General features: G+C 43.1%; 2 protein-coding genes across 3 annotated transcripts in view; one reads left to right on the top strand and one right to left on the bottom strand.

Annotated features, from left to right (window-relative positions):
• The window catches only part of ANKDD1A (ankyrin repeat and death domain containing 1A), a 350,194-nt gene that overhangs the window by 278,615 nt on the left and 48,517 nt on the right, over positions 1–23,062 (top strand). The gene's annotated exons all lie outside the window — the stretch shown is intronic.
• Positions 1–23,062, bottom strand: part of CILP (cartilage intermediate layer protein) — a 36,744-nt gene that overhangs the window by 8,085 nt on the left and 5,597 nt on the right. For both annotated transcript variants that reach the window (XR_011559949.1, XM_070762174.1), the window contains exons 2-6: positions 20,849–21,030; positions 11,403–11,486; positions 6,006–6,275; positions 2,867–3,181; positions 1,222–1,330 (exon numbers count right to left, since the gene is read on the bottom strand). Coding sequence is in view for 1 of the 2 variants with exons in the window: in XM_070762174.1 (XP_070618275.1) it covers positions 1,222–1,330; positions 2,867–3,181; positions 6,006–6,275; positions 11,403–11,486; positions 20,849–20,912 (842 nt within the window). In the remaining variant the exon portion in view is untranslated. The remainder of the gene's footprint in view (positions 1–1,221; positions 1,331–2,866; positions 3,182–6,005; positions 6,276–11,402; positions 11,487–20,848; positions 21,031–23,062) is intronic.

The raw sequence follows: 23,062 nt of genomic DNA, 5'->3' as shown, positions 1-23,062 counted from the left end.
TCGTGAAAACCCGCTCGTTGCGGGGGCTCCTGGAACGGAACCCTCGCAACGAGCGGGGGATCACTGTATAACCTAGATTAATTTCTTGCTGCTTTCTACTTCTATGGGCTTCAGATCCCAGCATCCCCCTGGCCAGCCCATGGGAATGCTGGGAAAGTACTCAGGTTGATGTTCCTCACATGAAGATGTTGCTAGCTTTGCACCGTTTGGAATTATAGATAGTCCTCAATTTACAACTGTTCATTTTAGCAACCATTCCCAGTTACAAGAACACTGAAATATAATACCTTACAATCGGTCCTTGCACTTAAGCATCCCAGCATCCCTGTGAACACACAATCTCAACCAGCAAAGGCTCCGTCTTACACATCGACAAAAAGAATCAGAACTTTAAATACAAATGGAATAAGCAAATTCCGAGGTGGGTAAAATGAGGACCCGGATTGTGGGGGCAATAGCCTGGCTCTGTTAAAAAAATGCTATTGCTAACATGTTGTAAGCCGCCCTGAGTCTAAGGAGAAGGGTGGCATAAAAATCGAATAAATAAATAAATAAATGATCACAGATAATCCCCACGCAGTCAAGGACCATGGAATACTAATAACTCAAGATCTAAGTGCCAAAGCCCACTGCAAAAACATCGCCAAAAAGGCCTCAACGGTTGTTAATCTAATCCTACGTAGCTTCTGCTCTGGATATCTCATACTACTTACCAGAGCTTACAAAACTTTTCGCCAGACCCATCCTAGAATACAGCTCATCTGTTTGGAACCCATATCTCATTTCTGACATTAACACCCTTGAAAATGTCCAAAGATACTTCACCAGAAGAGCCCTTCACTCCACTACCCGAAACAGAATTCCCTACGAAACTAGACTTACAATCCTGGGTCTTCAAAGCTTAGAACTATGACGCCCTAAACATGATCTAAGTATTGCCCACAAGATCATATGCTGCAATGTCCAGCCTATCAAAGATTACTTCAGCTTCAACCACAACAACACAAGAGCACACAACAGCATACAATTCTAATAAACTATAACTATAATGATTTGTTTAATAGCCTGGCAAAAAAAAAAAAAAGGTTATAAAATCACTGAACCAGCTTGCTTAGCAATGGAAATTGCCGTCCCCAATTTGGTTGTAAATCAAGAATTATCTTCTATTTTGGAAGCCGTCAGCCTAGATTTTCCTCCGGAAACCCTCCTTTAGTGTCTTACCACCAATATCTGCCAGGGGGCGGATTTCCAGTGGCGTGACAACAGAGCGACACACTCTGACCCTCTCTTCTGGCTTTGTTTTCTGGATGCGTCACCATGTACGGTTTTTCTGAAAGAGGAAAAAAGGCATTTGGACCAGTTCTGTGTTAGCAAAAACTTCAGAAGAAAAGGATTTAGGGGTAGTGATTTCTGACAGTCTCCAAATGGGTGAACAGTGCAGTCAGGCGGTAGGGAAAGCAAGTAGGATGCTTGGCTGCATAGCTAGAGGTATAACAAGCAGGAAGAGGGAGATTATGATCCCGCTATATAGAGTGCTGGTGAGACCACATTTGGAATACAGTGTTCCCTCGATTTCCGTGGGGGATGCGTTCCGAGACCGCCCGTGAAAGTGAATTTCCGCGAAGTAGAGATGTGGAAGTAAATACACCATTTTTGGCTATGGACAGTATCACAAGCCTTCTCTTAACACTTTCTAAATTACAATTTCCCATTCCCTTAACAACCATTTACTCACCATTATTACTGGTACTCACCATTGAATAAGACACTTAGTGATCCTGATATTTATAAACATAATTATTTATTAACAATAATTTTTTTGTTTGTTATTTATTTGCAAAAATTATTAGTTTGGCGATGAAATATGACATCATCGGGTGGGAAAAACCATGGCATAGGAAAAAAACTGTGAAGTATTTTTTAATTAATATTTTTTTAAAAACCGTGGTATAGGCTATTCGCGAAGTTCGAGCCCGCGAAAGTCGAGGGAACACTGTGATCCCACTATATAGAGCGCTGGTGAGACCCCATTTGGAATACTGTGTCCAGTTCTGGAGACGTCACCTACAAAAAGATATTGACAAAATTGAACGGGTCCAAAGACGGGCTACAAGAATGGTGGAAGGTCTTAAGCATAAAACGTATCAGGAAAGACTTCATGAACTCAATCTGTATAGTCTGGAGGACAGAAGGAAAAGGGGGGACATGATCGAAACATTTAAATATGTTAAAGGGTTAAATAAGGTCCAGGAGTGAAGTGTTTTTAATAGGAAAGTGAACACAAGAACAAGGGGACACAATCTGAAGTTAGTTGGGGGAAAGATCAAAAGCAACATGAGAAAATATTATTTTACTGAAAGAGTAGTAGATCCTTGGAACAAACTTCCAGCAGACATGGTTGGTAAATCCACAGTAACTGAATTTAAACATGCCTGGGATAAACATATCCATCCTAAAATAAAATACAGAAAATAGTATAAGGGCAGACTAGATGGACCATGAGGTCTTTTTCTGCGGTCACACTTCTTTGTTTCTATGTGATGAAATCTACTTCATTTCCCTACCGGTTCGGAAGCGCATGCTTTGTGCTCCGTCGTACTTGCCTTTTCACCCTCTGCACATGTGCAGAAGGCTTTGCGTGTCCAATTAATTAATTAATATCAATATCAATAACAATAATAATTTTAATTTTTTTTTGTTTGATGTAATCAGGGCGCATAAGCATGCACCGTGAGAATAATTCTGTTTGCATACATTTTCTAGAAGATTTGGTCGTGCATGATGGTTATCCCAGTAAACTCCTACAGAACTGCAGGACTCATGAAATCTATTCTGCCGCCGGGATTGGGGCCCAGTGATTCCTTACCTGCTCTTTTCAAGTGGACACGAACAACCGAGTAATTTTCAGAACTCTCTGACAACGTAATCACAGCCATTGCGTACTTGGATTTTTTAATTTGCAGGGTGGTTTTTCCATCGGGGCACAGGCCAGGAACCTCAAATGCCCCATTGGGGCCCGACTCTCTTAAGAACTTGGATGGCTTCACTTGCAGAAAGACCTGGGCACCAGCTGCCGGGGCACCATCTTGGAGGGCAACGGTGCCACGGAGTAAATGTCCTTGGCAAGTACATGTGCTGCAATCAGCATTCGGCCAACCCCTGGAGCATGTCAGGTTGCAAACTGAAAGGTGTAAGAAAAAGGTGAGTTATTCCAGATTATTATTATTATGTCAGTACAACACAGCAAACGAGATCACTATGCTGGATTTCGTATTTCATCACCAGTCGGGCGCTTCCCAAGCACCTAGGACTGCGTGATGTAGCGGCGAATTATGTTTGCCGATCCCAGTAAAGCGGCCTTTTGCAATTGACAGATGGAGATTTTGTCAATTCCAATGGTTTTCAAATGTCCGCTGAGATCCTTTGGCACTGCGCCCAGCATATTATTATTATTATTATTATTATTATTATTATTATTATTATGTCTCTTTCTCGCTAAAATTTATTTATTTATTTATTTATTATTTAGATTTGTATGCCGCCCCTCTCTGCGGACTCGGGGCGGCTCACAACAAGGCATAAACAAATCGTAAGAAATCCAAATAAATTTAAATATTTTTAAAAAGTTTAAAAAGAACCCCAATATACTAACAAGCACACACACACACAAACATACCATACATAAATTGTACATGCCCGGGGGAGATGTTTCAGTTCCCCCATGCCTGACGACAGAGGTGGGTTTTAAGAACTTTACGGAAGGCAGGAAGAGTAGGGGCAGTTCTAATCTCCGGGGGGAGTTGGTTCCAGAGAGTCGGGGCCGCCACAGAGAAGGCTCTTCCCCTGGGGCCCGCCAACCGATGAGGAGGAAGAGAAGGGGGAAAAAACCCAGTCATTTTTCACCCATGGATCTTCTAGATGAGGGTTTTTCAAACCTCACCAAAATGCCAAAAAGATCTCAGCAACGTGGCAAGCATAGCGCGGTTCAAAGTGTGACACAGGGAGACAGAGTTCTCTTTGGGTGACACTCCCACCCCCCTTGGGACTCCCTGGCTGGCTGCAGCGGGGACCCTCCACAAGTGAGTGCCAAAGCTCAGCAAAGGCGCACGCAGAGGGCAGGCTGACTATTTAAAGGACCGTCTTCTGCCTTACATTTCCCAGCGGCCGATTAGAGCCCACGAGGTTGGCCTTCTCCAGGTCCTGTCAGCCAAACAATGCTGACTGGTGTGGGAGGGCCTTCTCTGTGGCGGCTCCAGCTCTCTGGAAGCAGTTTCCCCCAGAGATCCATACTGCCCCCTCCCTCCTGGCTTTCTGGAAAGCCTTAAAAACTTGGCTCTGCCAGGAGGCTTGGGGTCGTTGAGCAAGAATGTCCAGCTCCGACCTAGAAATGATGAATGTTATTATAGGGTTTTTAAAAATGGTTTCATATTTGCCTGATCTGTATGCTGCCCAGAGTCCAACTAGAGATGGGTGGCCTATAAATGAATTAAATTAAATTAAATTACCGTATTTTTCAGAGTATAAAATGCACCTTTTTACTCCCTAAAAGAGGCTGAAAATTCAGGTGCATCTTATACCCCAGCCCTAACTAGTTGCAAATGATCTTCCCAGCTCTTATCTTGCAGGTTCTTTCATAGTTTCTCTCAGCAAAGAATGTTTTCCAAGCCCTAAGTCTTTGCAAGGTTTTTTTCATTTCTCTACTTGCTCTGAATAAGTTTCTTTCCAGCCCTAACCAGGTGCTAACAATGTTTCCAGCTCTCGGCGGCTTGCAAGGTTTTTCATTGTTATTCTGTGCCAAGAATGTTTTCCAAGCCCCAAGTCTTTGCAGGGTTTTTCCCTCCTCCTCCTCCACCTCCTCCCCTTCCTCCTCTTCTTCCTCCTCTTCCTCCTCTTCCTTCTCTTCCTCCTCCTCCTCTTCTCCTCCTCCTCTTCCTCCTCTTCTTCCTCCTCCTCTCCTCCTCCTCCTCTTCTTCCTCCTCCTCTCCCTCCTCCTCTTCTTTCTCCTCTCCCTCCTCCTCCTCTTTCTCCTCCTCTTCCTCCTTCTCTTCCTCCTTCTCCTCCTCCTCCTCTTCCTCCTCTTCCTCCTCTTCTTCCTCCTCCTCTCCCTCCTCCTCTTCTTCCTCCTCTCCCTCCTCCTCTTCTTCTCCTCCTCCTCTTTCTCCTCCTCTTCCTCCTTCTCTTCCTCCTTCTCCTCCTCCTCCTCTTCCTCCTCTTCCTCCTCCTCCTTTCCCTCTTCTCCTTCTCCTCCTCCTCTTCTTCTCCCTCCTCTCCCTCCTCCTCTTCTCCTCCTCCTCTTCTCCACCTCTTCCTCCGCCTTCTCTTCCTCCTCCTCCTCTTCATGACCCTTTTCCCCCTCCTTCTCCTCTTCCTCCTCCTCCTCTTCCTCTTTGCAAACCTACTCCCTTCTAGCGCTGATGGTGTTACCTAGCTGGATGATAAAACTTATGCAAGAAAACAGCCAAGCTGAAGCCACCTCTAGCATCTTCTTTCCAAAATTATCCTCCTGCAAGATCCCTTGCATCTAAATCCCATATTGCTTTTCTTCTTACAGGTAGTCCTCGACTTACAGCAGTTCATTCAGTTACCACCAAGTTACAACACTGCTGTAAAAAAAAGGTGCTGACTTTAGGATCATTTTTCACAGCTGTCGCCTTTGAAGCCTCCCCTGGATGGCGGGGTGAGCAAAATTCAGAATGCTTGACCACCTGCTCCAACTTATGACCGTTGCTGTGTCCCGGGATCGCATGATCGCCTCTTTCCGACCTCCTGAGAAGCAAAGTCAACAGGGAAGCCTGATTCGCTTAACAACCCTGTTACTGACTTAACAACGGCAGCGGTTTTCTTAAACCACTGTTTAAGCTTGTTAAACGGGACAAAACTCCCCTTAACTGATGTCTCACTCAGCAACAGGAAATGTTGGGCTCAAATTGTGGCCGTAAGCCCAGGACTCCCTGTGTTTGCACACACACACACACACCTCCTGAAAAACTAAACGTCGCTCTTACCCGAAGGGCAGAGAAAACGCACTGCATAATTCAAGCACGTTTCCCCCGGGGCCTGCTCCTTATTCAGGCACCAGAATCCTTCATAGAGGCTGGAGTGGACCACCTGGCCCGAACTGGCGGCAGGGACCCAGTCGGTGGTCCGGGCTTCCATTTGGATGGGATTTAGACACACCCTGTTCCGGTAATAGAAGCGAATGGCATCTAAGCGCTCGTAGTCCCCGTTCCCTCCGGGATGGTCGATATTGAACCAGCTGGTCCAGGTTTCTTGCTCTGGAGAAGAAAGAAAGAAAGACTCATAGGTAAGAGACTCATAGGTAAGGTAAAGCTCATAGGTAATAAAGTGAGGACAAATCAAGGGAAATATTTCTTCACCCAGAGGGTCCTTGGTTTGATTTGATTTGATTTTATTGGATTTGTATGCCGCCCCTCTCCGTAGACTCGGGGCGGCTAACAACAGTAGTAAACAGCATATGACAATCCAATATTAAAACAGTTAAAAACCCTTATTGTAAAACCAAACATACATACAGACATACCATGCATAAAATTGTAAAGGCCTAGGGGGAAGGGTATCTCAGTTCCCCCATGCCTGGCGGCAGAGGTGGGTTTTAAGAAGCTTACGAAAGGCAAGGAGGGTGGGGGCAATTCTAATCTCTGGGGGGAGTTGGTTCCAGAGGGCCGGGGCCGCCACAGAGAAGGCTCTTCCCCTGGGTCCCGCCAAGCGACATTGTTTAGTTGACAGGACCCGGACCTAACTGGTCGCTGGGATGCGTGCAGCAGAAGGCGGTCCCTGAGATAGTCTGGTCCGGTGCCATGAAGGGCTTTATAGGTCATAACCAACACTTTGAATTGTGATCGGAAACTGATCGGCAACCAATGCAGACTGCGGAGTGTTGGTGTAACATGGGCATATTTGGGAAAGCCCATGATTGCTCTCGCAGCTGCATTCTGCACGACCTGAAGTTTCCGAACACTTTTCAAAGGTATGGAATTCCCTTCCAGAAGAGGTCGCGACAGCTGTCAGCCTGGAAAGCTTCAAGGCTGGATTAGACAGATTCAGGAATGCCAAGTGTATCAGTGGTTATTGAAATGGATTTCCAAGTGCCGCCTCTAAGTTGGTTGAGGCAGGCAGGATTCCCTTGGGTACCATTTGTTGGAGGTCGAGGGAAAGGGAGGGTCTTGCCTTCTCTTTCTGCTGAAGATCCCCTGCGGACAATTGGTGGGCCATTGTTATCACATAGAATGCTGGACTCGATGGGTTTTGGCCCGATTCAGCAGGGCTCTTCTTATGTAAAGACAAACTGCAAATTGTATGGCTGGAAAAAGGGGGAATTGTCATCCATTGTAGGGGGGAGAAGAGATATAATAGAGTAAAAGTGTTGGAAGGAACTTTGTAAGTTAGTGATGGCGAACCTATGGCACGGGTGCCACAGGTGGCATGCGGAGCCGTACCTGCTGGTACATGAGCTGTTGCCCTAGCTCAGCTCCAAGATGCATGTGTTTGACGGCCAGTTGACTTCTGGCTTGCACAGAGGCTCCTGGAGGGTGTTTTTGGCTTCCAGAGAGCCTCCGGGGAGATGTGGGAGGGCATTTTTACCCTTCTTAGGGTCCAAGGAGCCTGGGGAGGGTGAAACACGAGCCTACTGGGTCCACCAGAAGTTGGGAAACAAGCCGTTTCCAGCCTCCAGAGGGCCGCCGGGGGGCAGGGGGAGCTGTTTTTACCCTCCCCAGTGTTCTGTCGGGCTCTCTGGTACACTCCTCCCAAAAATTCACAGGTACAAATTTCAGACACACACACGTTTGAAAATTCAAAGCAATGTTCTTTATAATGAAAATTCACTTAAACTAAGCCCTCTTTTGGTATAGTAAAGAGCACTGGTCTCCAAACAAACTGGTAATTTGTACAAGTGCCTTATCAGTTCTGTGATACTTAGCTTGCAGCTGTGAGGCAATTCACAGTCCTTCTTCTTTCACAAAGTGAAACACACTTTGCTCTGGTTTAGTTTCAAAGCGGGGAAAAATCAGCACACAAAAGGTCAAAGTCAGTAAAGCAGTCACGAAACACAACGATCAGATAATCCTCCACAATGGCCAAACCCACAGGATGCTATTTATAGCAGCCTCACTAATTACCACAGCCCCACCCAACCGCAGGTGGCCTCATTTTCTTTGATAATAATCTCTCAGTTGTTGTTGCATATGTCAGTGTTTTTCAACCAGTGTGCCGTGGCACACTAGTGTGCCGCGAGACATGGTCAGGTGTGCCGCGAAGAAGGAAGCTCAGGTTCTGGTCTCGCAACTTTTTGCTGAGAGACAGAGTGAGTGAGAGAGAGGGAGAGAGAAAGAAAGCAAGAGAGAGAGAAAGAGAGAGACAGTGAGAGAGAGAGAGAAAGCAAGAGAAAGAAAAGAGAGGAAGAGAGAGAAAGAGTGAGAGAGAAAGAAAGCAAGAGAGAGAGAGAAAGAAAGAAAGAAAGAAAGAGAGAAAGAAAGAAAAGGAGAGGAAGGGAGAGAGAGAGAGAGAAAGAAAAAATGTGCAAAAAGGGGAGGAAAAAAGAGAAATGAGAAAATGATTGAGACAGAGAATGAGAGGAAAGAGAGAGAAACAAAAGAGAGAGAGAAGTGACTCTTGATTTAAAGCATATGATAAAAAGCACCCAAAGAATAAGAGAGAAACCCCCCCCCCAGCCCTCACCTGTTTTTGGAAATGGTTCAAGAGTGTGTACACACACACACACACACACACAAGGGTGGGGAGGAGACAGGGATGGAAAAAGAGAGGAGAGTGTCTTAGAGTGTCATTTTGGTTGGCGGTGGTGCCCCAGGATTTTGTAAATGTAAAAAATTTGCCGCGGCTCAAAAAAGTTTGAAAATAACTGGCCTATGCATCGCTCTCCACATGCGTGGCTGTATCATTAACTCTTGTTCTGAATCCAAGGAGGAGCTAAATAATTGATCTCCTTCTGAGCTGTCTGCCACACTCTCCTCCTCCCTGTCACTCATGTCTTCTTGGTCAGAGGAGCCTTCATCATCACATTCCACCAGGGGCAAAAGAGGCTTGCAGCATGTGGATGTCTCCCCCACATCCACAGTCCTTGGGGCAGGAGCTGGGCCAGAGCTAATCACAACACCCGTGCATCTAATTATGGGCATGGGCACTAGCGCATGTGCGATAGCACGCTTGCACACTCTCAGGACCCAAGGGAAAAAAGGTTCGCCATCACTGTTGTAGGATACCTAACCCATCCCTTTGCCCAAGCAGGAGTCCCTACACCATTTATGACCAATGGCCGTCCAGTTTCCTCTTGAAATGCTCAATGGTTGGAGCTCTGACAACCTCTGACACCCTCACAACCCAGGTCCAAACCAAGAATAAAATGGGAGGCTGCTTAAGAAAAGAAATAACAGTGCGGAATGGAAGGATTTGCAAATTTTCTGGAAATTCATTCATACTCCCACACCATTCGAAGGACGAGGTATCTTCTGTCCACTGCATTTTGTGCTTGGCCTAGCCTGCTTATTTCACTCCAAATGGGGATTAAGACTGCACATAGCATCAGGAAATGAATTAATGAACTCAATCTGTATCGTCTGGAGGACAGAAGGGAAAAGGGGGGACATGATGCTTGGCTGCATAGCTAGAGGTATAACAAGCAGGAAGAGGGAGATTATGATCCCGCTATATAGAGTGCTGGTGAGACCCCATTTGGAATACTGTGTTCAGTTCTGGAGACCTCACCTACAAAAAGATATTGACAAAGTTGAACGGGTCCAAAGAGGGGCTACAAGAATGGTGGAAGGTCTTAAGCATAAAACGTATCAGGAAAGACTTAATGAACTCAATCTGTATAGTCTGGAGGACAGAAGGAAAAGGGGGGACATGATCGAAACATTTAAATATGTTAAAAGGTTAAATAAGGTTCAGGAGAGGAAGTGTTTTTAATAGGAAAGTGAACACAAGAACAAGGGGACACAATCTGAAGATAGTTGGGGGAAAGATTAGAAGTAACGTGAGAAAATATGATTTTACTGAAAGAGTAGTAGATGCTTGGAACAAACTTCCAGCAGATGTGGCTGGTAAATCCACAGGAACTGAATTTAAACTTGCCTGGGATAAACATATATCCATCCTAAGATAAAATAACAAGAAATAGTATAAGGGCAGACTAGATGGATCATGACGTCTCTTTCTGCCGTCAATCTTCTATGTTTTAAAGGTATCTGTTATTTTAAACACTTGGTATTTGTGCCAATTAATCTAACATTAACCTTCAGAGTAAACTGCTTGGTCAAAACAGATTCCTTTTGGGATTTACCAGGTCAGGAAATGTCTTACTTATAAACAACTACTAACGTGTTTCCCCGAAAATAAGACAGCGTCTACGGAGTCTACCGAGAGGGGCGGCATACAAATCTAATAATAAATAATAATAACATTAATTTTTGCTCCCAAAGATGTGCTACGTCTTATTTTCAGGGGATGTCTTATTTTTTCCCCAATGAATTATATCCTGTATCCTGCTGCAGCAAAAACGCATCCAAGCACGCAGCTGCATGTTGGATGCGTATTGGATGTGTTTTAAATCTGATTGTTGCAACGTTTTGCGATGCTATTTATGGACAGCAGTGTTATATATGTTCTGTTCGGGAATGCTGTGAAATGAAACATCTCCTGCGTCTTACTTTTAGGGGATGCTTTATATTAGGCAATTCTACGAAACCTCTCCCATGACTTACTTTCGGGGGTGACTTATTTTCGGGGAAACAGGGAATTTAGCTATTTATTTATTTATTAGATTTGTATGCCGCCCCTCTCCGAAGACCCGGGGCGGCTAACAACAATAAAGAAAACAATGTAACAAATCTAATATTAAAAAATAGTCTAAAAAACCCCAATTTAAGAAACCAATCATACAAACAAGCATACCATGTATAAATTCTATAAGCCTAGGGGGAAGGGAAAAAATTTCAATTCCCCCATGCCTGACGACAGAGGTGGGTTTTAAGGAGCTTGCGAAAGGCAAGGAGGGTGGGGGCAACTCTGATATCTGGGGGGAGCTGGTTCCAGAGGGTCGGGGCCGCCACAGAGAAGGCTCTTCTCCTGGTTCCCGCCAAATGACATTGTTTAGTCGACGGGACCCGGAGAAGGCCAACTCTGTGTATAGACTTGGTTTTAGCTTTTAGCAAAAAGAAACGATCTGTTTCTCGGGGTGTCAGCCAGAATGAATTAAGTTTTTGCAAGGATTAATCTGTTTTCCATTATCGAAGAACCTAGAGACAGACTGACAGGATCTTTCGTAAATTAAACCATTTATTTCGTGGCTTAAACCTTAACAGCAAGCATGTGTCATCTTAATTCTCTCTTTAAAACAGAACTGCGCGGAGTGGAAAATGACTTACTGTCTGAATTGTGTTTGGTCAAAAGGCTGTAGGGCTTTCGTCCATTGGCGATCCAGCTCACTGATTGTTTTAAAATCCGTTCACCTTAGGGAAGGGAAAAACAGGAACAAAAATAAATGCTGTATAAATCTGGCTTTCCATCAAATGCTGAGGCCAAAAAATTAGGGTGAGCCCAACGTGTAGGCTGAATAGAAACATAGAAACATAGCTGTCCATTTTGGCAGACTGATCATTGTTTAATCAGTGTTGTTGTTTTTAAGAGTTGTTTTAATTTTATTTTGGCTTTATTTATTTTGCTACTTTTGTTGGGGTTTTTTTAAGCTAACTCAGTACATTTTGAATTGTGAAAATGAGATGGTGGGATATGAATTGTTTAAATAAACAAACTAGCCTTAAATACTGGAAGTTTTTAAGAAGATGAAAATACCCTACGAAACTAGACTTACAATCTTGGGTCTAGAAAGCCTAGAACTACGACGCCTTAAACAGGATCTAAGTATCGCCCACAAGATCATATGCTGCGACATCCTGCCTGTCAACGACTACTTCAGCTTCAACCGCAAGAACACAAGAGCACGCAACAGGTTCAAACTTAATATCAACCGCTCCAAACTTGACTGTAAAAAATATGACTTTAGCAACCGAGTTGTCGAAGCGTGGAACTCATTACCGGACTCCGTGGTGTCAACCCCCAACATTTTTCCCTTAGACTATCCACGATTGACCTCACCAGGTTCCTTAGAGGTCAGTAAGGGGCGTGCGTAAGTGCACTAGTGTGCCTTCTGTCCCCTGTCCAATTGTCTCTCCTATATTTTATATATCTTTTCTTCCATTCATATATCCTTTCCTCTAACTCTTCATTGACATATTCTATTCTCATATCTTTTCTTCTATCCTTTCCCTGATATTTACTATTACATGTTTTTATTCTCTTTAACATTCAATTTGTATTGGACAAAATAAATAAGTAAATAAAATAAATAAATAAATGTTGGCTCACCCTTTGTCTGAAGTGATGTAGGGTTTCCTGCCTAAGCAGGGGGTTGGACTAGAAGGGTCTCCATCACTGGAGGTTTTGAAGAAGAGACTGGACAATCACTTATCATAGATTCTGGACTAGACTACCCCCGGAACCGCCTGCTACCGCACGAATCCCAGCGACCGATAAGGTCCCACATAGTTGGCCTTCTCCGGGTCCCGTCGACTAAACAATGTCGTTTGGCGGGCCCCAGGGGAAGAGCCTTCTCTGTGGCGGCCCCGACCCTCCGGAACCAACTCCTCCCGGAGATTAGAATTGCCCCCACCCTCCCTATGTTTCATAAACTACTCAAGACTCATTTATACCCCCAGGCATGGGGAAGTTGAGATATTCCTTCCCCCTAGGCCATTACAAGTTATGCATGGTATGTCTCTATGTATGTTTGGTTTTATAATAAGGGGTTTTAGTTGTTTTATTATTGGATTGTCACATGCTGTTTTTATCGTTGTTAGCCACCCCGAGTCTACGGAGAGGGGCGGCATACAAATCCAATAAATTATTATTATTAAATTAAATTATTATTATTCTCCTGCTTGAGGAAGGGAGCTGGGCTAGAAGACCTCCAACCCTTGCAATAGATTAATTCATTCTGCCTAACATCCCGAGAAATAGATCGTCTCCTTCTGCTAAAAGCTAAAGCCAACTCCCTAGTGGCTGTCAACACCCCTGTCCAGACATTTCCTGACATCATAAATCCCAAAAGGGAATCTCAGTTTTACCAAGCAGTTTGTTTGTTTGTTTGTTTGTTTGTTTGTTTATTCATTCATTCATTCATTCATTCATTCATTCATTCATTCATTCATTCATTCATTCATTCATTTATTAAATTTGTATGCCACCCCTCTCCGTAGACTCGGGGCGGCTCACAGCAGTGATAGAAACAATGTACAATACAAATCTAATAATACGAAGTTAAAAACCCATAATTTAAAAAAACATGCACACAACACACCATACATAAATTATATAGGCCTGGGGAAGATGTCTCAATTCCCCCATGCCTGACGGCAGAGGTGGGTTTTTAGAAGTTTACGAAAGGCAAGGAGGGTGGGGGCAATTCTGATCTCTGCGGGGAGTTGGTTCCAGAGGGCCGGGGCTGCCACAGAGAAGGCTCTTCCCCTGGGTCCTGCCAAATGACATTGTTTAGTCGACGGGACCCAGAGAAGGCCAACTCTGTGGGACTTAACCGGTCGCTGGGATTCGTGTGGCAGAAGGCGGTCCCGGAGATATTCTGGTCCGATGCCATGAAGGGCTTTGTTTACTCTGAAGATTAATGTTTGATTAATTGGCACAAACACGTTCTTTTTTAAATAACAGATACTTTAAAAGCTATTCTATTCTATTCTATTCTGCCAGGCCAGAGCTGCTTTCTGCCACAGCTAATAACAGCAACAGTACAGCAGCAAGGGAAGGTTTTATGGAAAATATTATGAAGTGGAAATTAAAGAGATAGAACCTAAAGGTTAGAGTCACCCTTGAGGCATCCTAACCCTAACCCTGCTTGTTTTCTCCAAGAATGGCCCCTGGATTTGAAATGCCGATCAACTATTTGACCAGATGGTATATGCCAGTGATGGTTAACCAAAAGGGTGTGCAGAAAATATAACTTCAGCAACAGAGTGCTCAATGCCTGGAACTCACTACCTGACTCTGTTGTTTCTTCCCTTAACCCCAAAATCTTCATTCTTAAGCCTCTCCCCTTTTCTAAGAGGTTGTGCCTACCGTCCCTGTCCTTCTGTCCTATTATCCTTTTTATCACTTTGTTATACAGTGGTACCTCTACTTAAGAACTTTTTTTAGATAAGAACCGGATGTTCAAGATTTTTTTGCCTCTTCTTAAGAACCATTTTCTACTTAAGAACCCAAGCCCGGAAAAATTTCCCAGGAAATTTGAGAGTGGCACGAAGCATAGTTCCCTCTAAGCTGAGCAGTGAGCAATCGCTCACTTAAAAATCATCACCAACTCAAGAGTTTTCCAAACCTGCCCAGAAGCCGAGAGGGAAAGAGTGAGAGGGAAGGAGAGAGAGAGGAAGAGAGAGAAACAGATAGAAAAAAGAGAGGAAGGAAAAGAGAAAGAAAAAGAATGGGAGTAAGGAAGAGAGAAAGAAAATCAAAATCTAGTTGAAACTAGCTCAACTATTTAAGTGGCATTTTGATATTAATAGAGTTGCCCTATTATGAGCTCACTGTTATAGACACACAGTACAGTATTTTATTTTGAAATTCTCTGAGGCAAAACAGGGTGGGGTTTTTATTTATTTGTTTGTTTGTTTATTTATTTATTTATTATTTCTGTGCCGCCCAGTCCTGAAAGGACTGCCGCTCAGACACTATACTTTTCCGCCCACCCCCCAAAATAATTAGAGGGAACACTGGCACGAAGGCCCGGCCAGTTTTTTGCCATTCCCCCTTTAATCCCGGCCATCTCGGGCTTTTCTGGGCTGCCAGAGGAGCCTTTTGGTGGTGCTTATGGAGGTTTTGGCAGTCCAGAGCAAACAAAGCATTTTCCTTTCTCTGGGCGTTTGGAGAAAGAATAAACCTCTGCCAGAGCCCAAAGAGAAGAAATGCTCCCTTCGCTCATAAAGTTGGCAGGGACTTTGATGACCAATCTTAAGGTTTGAAAGTCTTTTCCTATCCTTCGGAGTTGATCAAGCTCAAAACTTTAAAAGCAGCTGATACCCAGGGCAAAAAACATAAAATCAAAATACATTCTGGAGAGGGGAAAAGTTAGTTGACACAACTCCATCCTTTCGCAGTAGGAGATTTCGCAAGGTTGCAACCGCCGTGACCGTTTTGGCTTTTCCCTCTTGTTAATTCAATTTCTCATCCAACCTCGGAAGACAAAGTCAATCTAAAATTCAGAAATTGTCCCGACCCAGCCATGAGGATTTCAACAAAGTTCCCACTGTGCTTAACAGCATTTTAAAAAAAGAATTAAATTAGTAGAAAGCGAAAATTGGGACCCCCTCCTACCTCGCAGCGACCAGAATTGGCCTTCTCTCGGTCCCATCCACCAAACAATATCGACTGGGGGGGCCAGGGAGAAGGGCCTTCTCTGTGACGGCTCCAGCTCTTTGGAATCAACCGCCACCCTACCGGTCTTCTAGAAAGCTGTTAAGACCTGGCTTTTCAGGCAAGCCTGGAATCAGAAATGACTCAGTGTATGCATGGTTTCTAGGGTTTTTATGAATTTTATATCACCTGTTGTTTTATTATTGTCATACTTTTATACTGCTTTAGTAACTGTAATTATTATTAACTGCCCAGAGTCCTGTTTGGAGTGGGGTGGCATATAAATAAATATAAATATAAATAATATAAATAATATAAATACAGTGATACTTTGTCTTACAAACTTAATTGGTTCTGGGACGAGGTTCTTAAGGTGAAAAGTTTGTAAGACGAAATAATGTTTCCCATAGGAATCAATGGAAAAGCGATTAATGCGTGCAAGCTCAAAATTCACCGCTTTTGCCAGCCGAAGCGCCCATTTTTGCGCTGCTGGGATTTCCCTGAGGTCCCCCTCCATAGGAAACCCCACCTCCAGACTTCTGTGTTTTTGCGATGCTGCAGGGGAATCCCAGCAGGGAAATCCCAGCATCGCAAAAACAAGCGCTTCGCTGGCAACGGAAGTCCGGAGGTGAGATTTCTCATGGAGGGGAGCCTCAGGGGAATCCCAGCAGCACAAAAACGGGTGCTTTGCTGGCAACGGGAGTCTGGAGGCGGGGTATCCCAGCGGCGGCGGTGGGTTTGTAAGGTGAAAATAGTTTGTAAGAAGAGGCAAAAAAATCTTAAACCCTGGGTTTGCATCTCGAAAAGTTTGTATGATGAGGCATTTGTAAGATGAGGTATCACTGTAATATAAATAATATAAATAATATAAATAATATAAATAATATAAATAATATAAATAATATAAATAATATAAATAATATAAATAATATAAATAATATAAATAATATAAATAATATAAATAATATAAATAATATAAATAATATAAATATAAATAATATAAATATAAATAATATAAATATAAATAATATAAATAATATTAATATAAATAATATTAATATAAATAATATAAATAATATAAATATAAATAATATAATAAAAATAAGAAGCTTCTTTTTGAGAGCTGAAGAAGCTCCTTGGATGAGAAGCAAAACATCTTCAAATTAAAAAAACCCAGAAAGTCCAGTGGCCTCTTGAAAAAAACAGCCATGACCTGGATGACTGAGAATCCCCATAGATATAAAAGATCTTCTAACTTGGCAACTTTAAGACTTATGGACTTCAACTCCCAGCTGGCTGGAGAATTCTGCCAAGTTTGGGTACACCAGTAGACATTCTATTATATTTGTACAGCTTGCTTGGCAGCCTAAAGTGAGGAGGTTTGGCATTCCTTTTTTTCTGTGAAAGAACTCAGTTGAAAACATTTTTTCCCATCATTGAGGTATTTTATAAAACCAGAGTGTCCTCTAAAACATTAACCAAATGCTTTACGGTCCAGGCTGTTTATCTCATTTTCTCCAAATAGATAGGAGGGTTTTGCTCCAGTAGCTCAGATCAGAGTTAGATTTTGGATAGTAGGGAAGCACCGGGCAGCAACAGATCCGGTGGCAAATCCCACCGCTCTGAAGTTTACAAAACACTTGGATTAAACATTATGGAAAAATGTCATGCATATGTTTGGCCCAGACATTGTGTCCCAGTCACAAAGAACTAAACCCACAGGTCAGGTTAAATCTCTGTTTTCCTAAACACTGAAAAGGTTTGAGAAGATAGGTGTCAGCCAGTAATTATAATCATGATGTAATCGTGGCTTGTAATTAATTAAAATAATAACCAAGCAAACGTAGTCAAAGTGGAAAGGCAGATACAGTGATACCTTGTCTTACAAACTTAATTGGTTCTGGGACGAGGTTCTTAAGGTGAAAAGTTTGTAAGACGAAACAATGTTTCCCATAGGAATCAATGGAAAAGCGATTAATGCACGCAAGCCCAAAATTCAACCCTTTTGCCAGCCGAAGCGCCCGTTTTTGCACTGCTGAGATTTCCCTGAGGCTCGCCACCATGGGAAACCCCACCTCTGGACTTCTGTGTTTTTGCGATGCTGCAGGGGAATCCCAGCAGGATAATCCCAGCATCACAAAAACAAGCGCTTCGCTGGCAACGGAAGTCCGGAGGTGGGGTTTCCCAGCGAAGGGAGCATCAGTGAAATTGCAGCATCGCAAAAACACCAAAGTCCTCGAAACCCCACCTCCAGACCTCTGTGTTTTTGCGATGCTGTGATTTCACTGAGGCTCCCCTCGCTGGGAAACCCCACCTCCGGACTTCTGTTGCCAGCGAAGTGCCTGGTTTTGCACTGCTGGGATTCCCCTGCTGGGATTCCCCTGCAGCATCACAAAAACATGGAAGTCCGGAGGTGGGGTTTCCCATGGAGGGGAACCTCAGGGGAATCCCAGCAGTGCAAAAACGGGTGCTTCACTGGCAACAGAAGTCCGGAGGCGGGGCATCTCAGCGGCGGCGGTGGGTTTGTAGGGTGAAAATAGTTTGTAAGAAGAGGCAAAAAAATCTTAAACCCCGGGTTTGTATCTTGAAAAGTTTGTATGATGAGGCGTTTGTAAGATGAGGTATCACTGTAGTTCAATACAGACTGGGAGAGCACAGGTATGAAGGACAGAGGTGGGCTAGTCCCGGTTTGGACCAGTTCTATAGAACCGGTAATGGGAATTTCCACCCACTCACCGAACCGGGAGTGATTGCCAGTTGGCCACGCCTCAAAATCGGCTCTAACGGCAGCGCCTATTGTGGCGCCATCTTGTTTTTTGGTTCTGCACATGTGCAGATGCTTTTTTGCTTCTGCGCATGCACAGAAGCTTGGTTTTCAGTACTGTGCATGCAATGCACATGTGCACTCGTGTGGCATGGTCACATGTGCACAATGCACGCGCACATGATGTGTGCGCCCCCATGCAGTATGGGAGGGAGCGAACCAATGGCAAGGTAAGTCAGAACCAACCCCTGATGATGGCCATATTTTCTTGGAAAAAACCCAAAAGACTTGGGGAAAAAGAAGCAAATTTGAAACAGGTTCATAAGACTAAACAAAAATTGTTCATGTTTGGGAGGGAAACCTGCAAACCCTTTACAAAATGGTGTACAGTATTCTAATAAAAACATCTAAAATCAAACAACAGATGTAAACTTAGTTTAGAAAGACAATTCAATGTCCCTATTTTTCACATTCTAATATGAAAGACTGCACCAAATGATACTATTTGTATGGTAAAAGTTCAATGACCAAAATAAAAGTCCTTTTAACTAAAGAGACGTAGATTATATTCAAACAACATGTTTAACTAAATTAATAAAAATGTGAGATGAACTCCAAATATTAAACTTGGTTAGCTTTCCTTATGGGTGGTCTTAATAACATAAAAATGAAATAATGGGGAAATATGCTTCCAGATTATTTAGATTAAGGAACACATTGAAGAACTGGGATAAATTTACACTAATACAGTACAATATTAACAATGTACAGATTTGCCCCCCTCCTTTCTTTTTGGGGGCTTCATTTATTCATTTTATTCATTGTACCATAATCTATACTGAAAGATATAGAAACAGATTGACTTAATTATCATGTGAGCCCAACATTTCTGTCTTATTTGTAGTTTGCTGTAAATTAAAAATTAAATTAAATTAAATTAAATTCAGCCGTGCTGAATCAGGCCAAAGCCCACTGAGTACTGGATTCTGTGTCCCACCAATTGTCCTTGGGGATCTTGAGCAGGAAGAGAAGGCAAAACCCTCCCTTTCCCTTGACCCCCAACAAATGGGACTCAAGGGAATCCTGCCTGTCTCAACCAACATAGAGGTGGCACATGGACATCCGTTTCAATAACCACTGATACACTTGGCATCCATGAATCTGTCTAATCCTGCCTTGAAGCTATCAAGGCTGACAGCAGTCATGACCTGGGAAGCCACACCCACAAAATAAGCCACACCCACAGCATGGTAGTAATTTTTTTTCTAGTCCTTCACTGCTCTAGAGAGGCTCAGCATGGTTGGGTTGAACATATTGTAGGAAACAAACCATTATCTGGGCATGTTTGTGCTTCCGTGTGAGTTGAAATAGATTTCTTCCCCTTTAAACATGGCGCAGATGACAGAAGAACAGAGTTGGAAGGGACCTTGGAGGTCTTCTAGTCCAACCCCATGCTCAGGCAGGAAATCCTATATCCGTGATGACGAACCTATGGCACGCATGCCAGAAGTCCTGGGCCTAGAAAGTTTAGAACTAAGACGCCTTAAACAAGATCTAAGTATTGCTCACAAGATCGTATGCTTCAGCGTCCTGCCTGTCGGCGACTACTTCAGCTTCAACCACAACAACACAAGAGCACACAACAGATTTAAACTTAATATTAACCGCTCCAAACTTGACTGTAAAAAATATGACTTCAGTAACCGAGTTGTTGAAGCGTGGAACACATTACCGGACTCCGTAGTATCATCCCCTAATCCCCAACAGTTTACCCTTAGACTATCCACGTTTGACCTCTCCAGATTCCTAAGAGGTCAGTAAGGGGCGTACATAAGCGCACTAAAGTGCCTTCCGTCCCCTGTCCTATAGTCTCTCCTATATCTCCTATATCTTCTCTACTATATCTCTATAAGCTTCATTGTATATTATTCTGTATTGGACAAAACAAACAAACAAATAAATAAAATAACGAAATAAATAAAATAAATAAAATAAAATAAATAAAATAAAATAAAATAAATGAAATAAAATAAATGAAATAAAATAAATAAAATAAAATAAATGAAATGAAATAAAATAAAATAAATAATAAAATAAAATAAAATAATAAAATAAAATAAAATAAATAAAATGCACATGGGCTTCCATTTCGGCACACAGTGCCAAAAGGATTTGCCAACACTGCCCTATACCATTTCACTCAAATGGTCATCCTATCTCTTCTTCAAAAGCTCCAGTGTTGGAGCACCCATAACTTCTTGATGCAAGTTGTTCCACCGCTTAATTGTTCTAATTTTGGGGGAACTCCTCCTTAGTTCTAGGTTGGTTGGCTCTGTGCCACAAGGTGGCACAGAGGTGGCACATGAGAAAATATTATTTTACTGAAAGAGTAGTAGATCCTTGGAACAAACTTCCAGCAGACGTGGTAGATAAATCCACAGTAACTGAATTTAAACATGCCTGGGATAAACATATATCCATCCTAAGATAAAATACAGAAAATAGTATAAGGGCAGACTCGATGGGCCATGAAGTCTTTTTCTGCCGTCAGACTTCTATGTTTCTATGTTTCTATGAAGTGTGTAGCAACCCTGCCATTGTGAACATCTGGGGAACATCAGCCACACTCACCAGAAACGCAAGCAACTGCAAGAAGAAGGCAGGCAGGCAGAAGCTGTCTCTGTAATTCAACCATCCCTTAACTCCAGAACAGGATTCTCAGATGCTAAATTTCCAAGCAGGTCAAAAACGCCTTTGGATCATCACACGCTCTGGTTTTGAAGTCTCTTTGGGCTTCCAAATGGAAGAACAACCTGGGAAGAAGGAAACAAGAGACATTTATTTATGTCCTCGGAGTCCTCGGAGAGGGGTGGCATACAAATCCAAATAATAAATAATAAATAATAAATAAATTTCATTCATTCATTCATTCATTCATTCATTCATTCATTCATTCATTCATTCATTCATTCATTCATTCATTCATGTTGGAAGGGACCTTGTAGTTCATTTAGTCCAACCCCCTGCTCAAGCAGGAGTCTCTACACCATCTTAGAAAAATGGTTCTCCAATCTCCTCTTGAAAGTCTCAAGTGTTGGTACTCTCACAACCTCCGCAGGCAAGCTGTTCCACTGGTTGATCACTCTCACCATCAGAAAGTTCCTCCTTATTTCCAGGTTGAATCTCTCTTTGGTCATCTTCTGTTCTGTCGGGCTCTCTGGTAGACTCCTCCCAAAAATTCACAGGTACAAATTTCAGACACACACACATGTTTGAAAATTCAAAACAATGTTCTTTATAATGAAAATTCACTTAAACCAAGCCCTCTTTTGGTATAGCAAAGAGCACTGGTCTCCAAACAAACTGGTAATTTGTACAAGTCCCTTATCAGTTCTGTGATACTTAGCTTGCAGCTGTGAGGCAATTCAAAGTCCTTCTTCTTTCACAAAGTGAAACACACCTTGCTCTGGTTTAGTTTCAAAGCGGGGAAAAATCAGCACACAAAAGGTCAAAGTCAGTAAAGCAGTCACGAAACACAACGATCAGATAATCCTCCACAATGGCCAAACCCACAGGCTGCTCTTTATAGCAGCCTCACTAATTACCACAGCCCCACCCAACCACAGGTGGCCTCATTTTCTTTGATAATAATCTCTCAGTTGTTGCTGCCTATGCATCGCTCTCCGCGTGCGTGGCTGTGTCATTAACTCTTGTTCTGAATCCAAGGAGGAGCTAGATAATTGATCTCCTGAGCTTTCTGCCCCACTCTCCTCCTCCCTGCCACTCATGTCTTCTTGGTCAGAGGAGCCTTCATCAGCAGATTCCACCGGGGGGGGGGCAACAGGCCTGCAGCATGTGGATGTCTCCCCCACATCCACAGTCCTTGGGGCAGGAGCTGGGCCAGAGCTAACCACAACAGCTCCCATCCATTATTCCTTGTATTTACAAGGGGTGGACAAAAACATGGAAACACTTGACTTTTTGGCATCATAATGTTTTAACATGTTCAAATCAATCAAAACTTGACATATTTTAATGTTTTTTTTAAAAAAATTCTGTTATTTGAGATGTTTTTTTAAACTACCTTTTTTTTTTTTTACAGAAATTTAAGGAAATTGTTTATAACCTTCTAGAAATGGCAGACCTCTCAAACTTTCAAAGAGGCCAAATTGTTGGTGCTCGAATGGCAGGTGCTAGTGTAACAGAAAGTGCCCGGATGTTTGGCGTTTCAAGAGGTCATGTCTCAAAAGTCATGACTGCTTTTGAAGGAGAAGGGGAAACGTCCTCAGCCAAGCACAGGTCTGGTCGAAAGTCGAAGTTGTCTGAGAGAGACCGTCGGACTCTAAAGTGAATTGTTGCAGTGGATCGCAAGACCGCAGCTCCTAAAATCACTGCAGATCTCAATAGACACATACAGAACCCAGTTTCCACAAAAACTGTTTGAAGGGAGCTTCACAAATCTGGATTCCATGGAAGAGCTGCAAGGTGTTTCCATTTCTTTGTCCACCCCCTATACATCAATATAGATCTGGACTGATTTTGGCCCCACCTTCCTCTGCCCACTATCTTCGTAGCAGGCAAATTGAACCAAGTTTTCATAACCAGAGAAACATCTCCCTGGGCATCTCAACTGAAGTTGGTACCAACTCTAATGTTATAACTCTATTTGAACCGGGAGTCACTGCTCACAGTCACCCATGCCCTCATCACCTCGAGGTTCAACTACTGTAACACTCTCTACATGGGGCTACCTTTGAAGAGTGTTCGGAAACTCCAGATCGTGCAGAATGCAGCTTTCCCAAATATGCCCATGTTACTCCAACACTCCGCAGTCTGCATTGGTTG

The sequence above is a fragment of the Erythrolamprus reginae genome, chromosome 10 (genome assembly GCF_031021105.1).
Source record: "Erythrolamprus reginae isolate rEryReg1 chromosome 10, rEryReg1.hap1, whole genome shotgun sequence".
Lineage (NCBI taxonomy): Eukaryota > Metazoa > Chordata > Lepidosauria > Squamata > Dipsadidae > Erythrolamprus > Erythrolamprus reginae.
The sequence above is the reverse complement of the archived record's forward strand: the minus strand, read 5'-3'. Positions and strand labels throughout refer to the sequence as shown.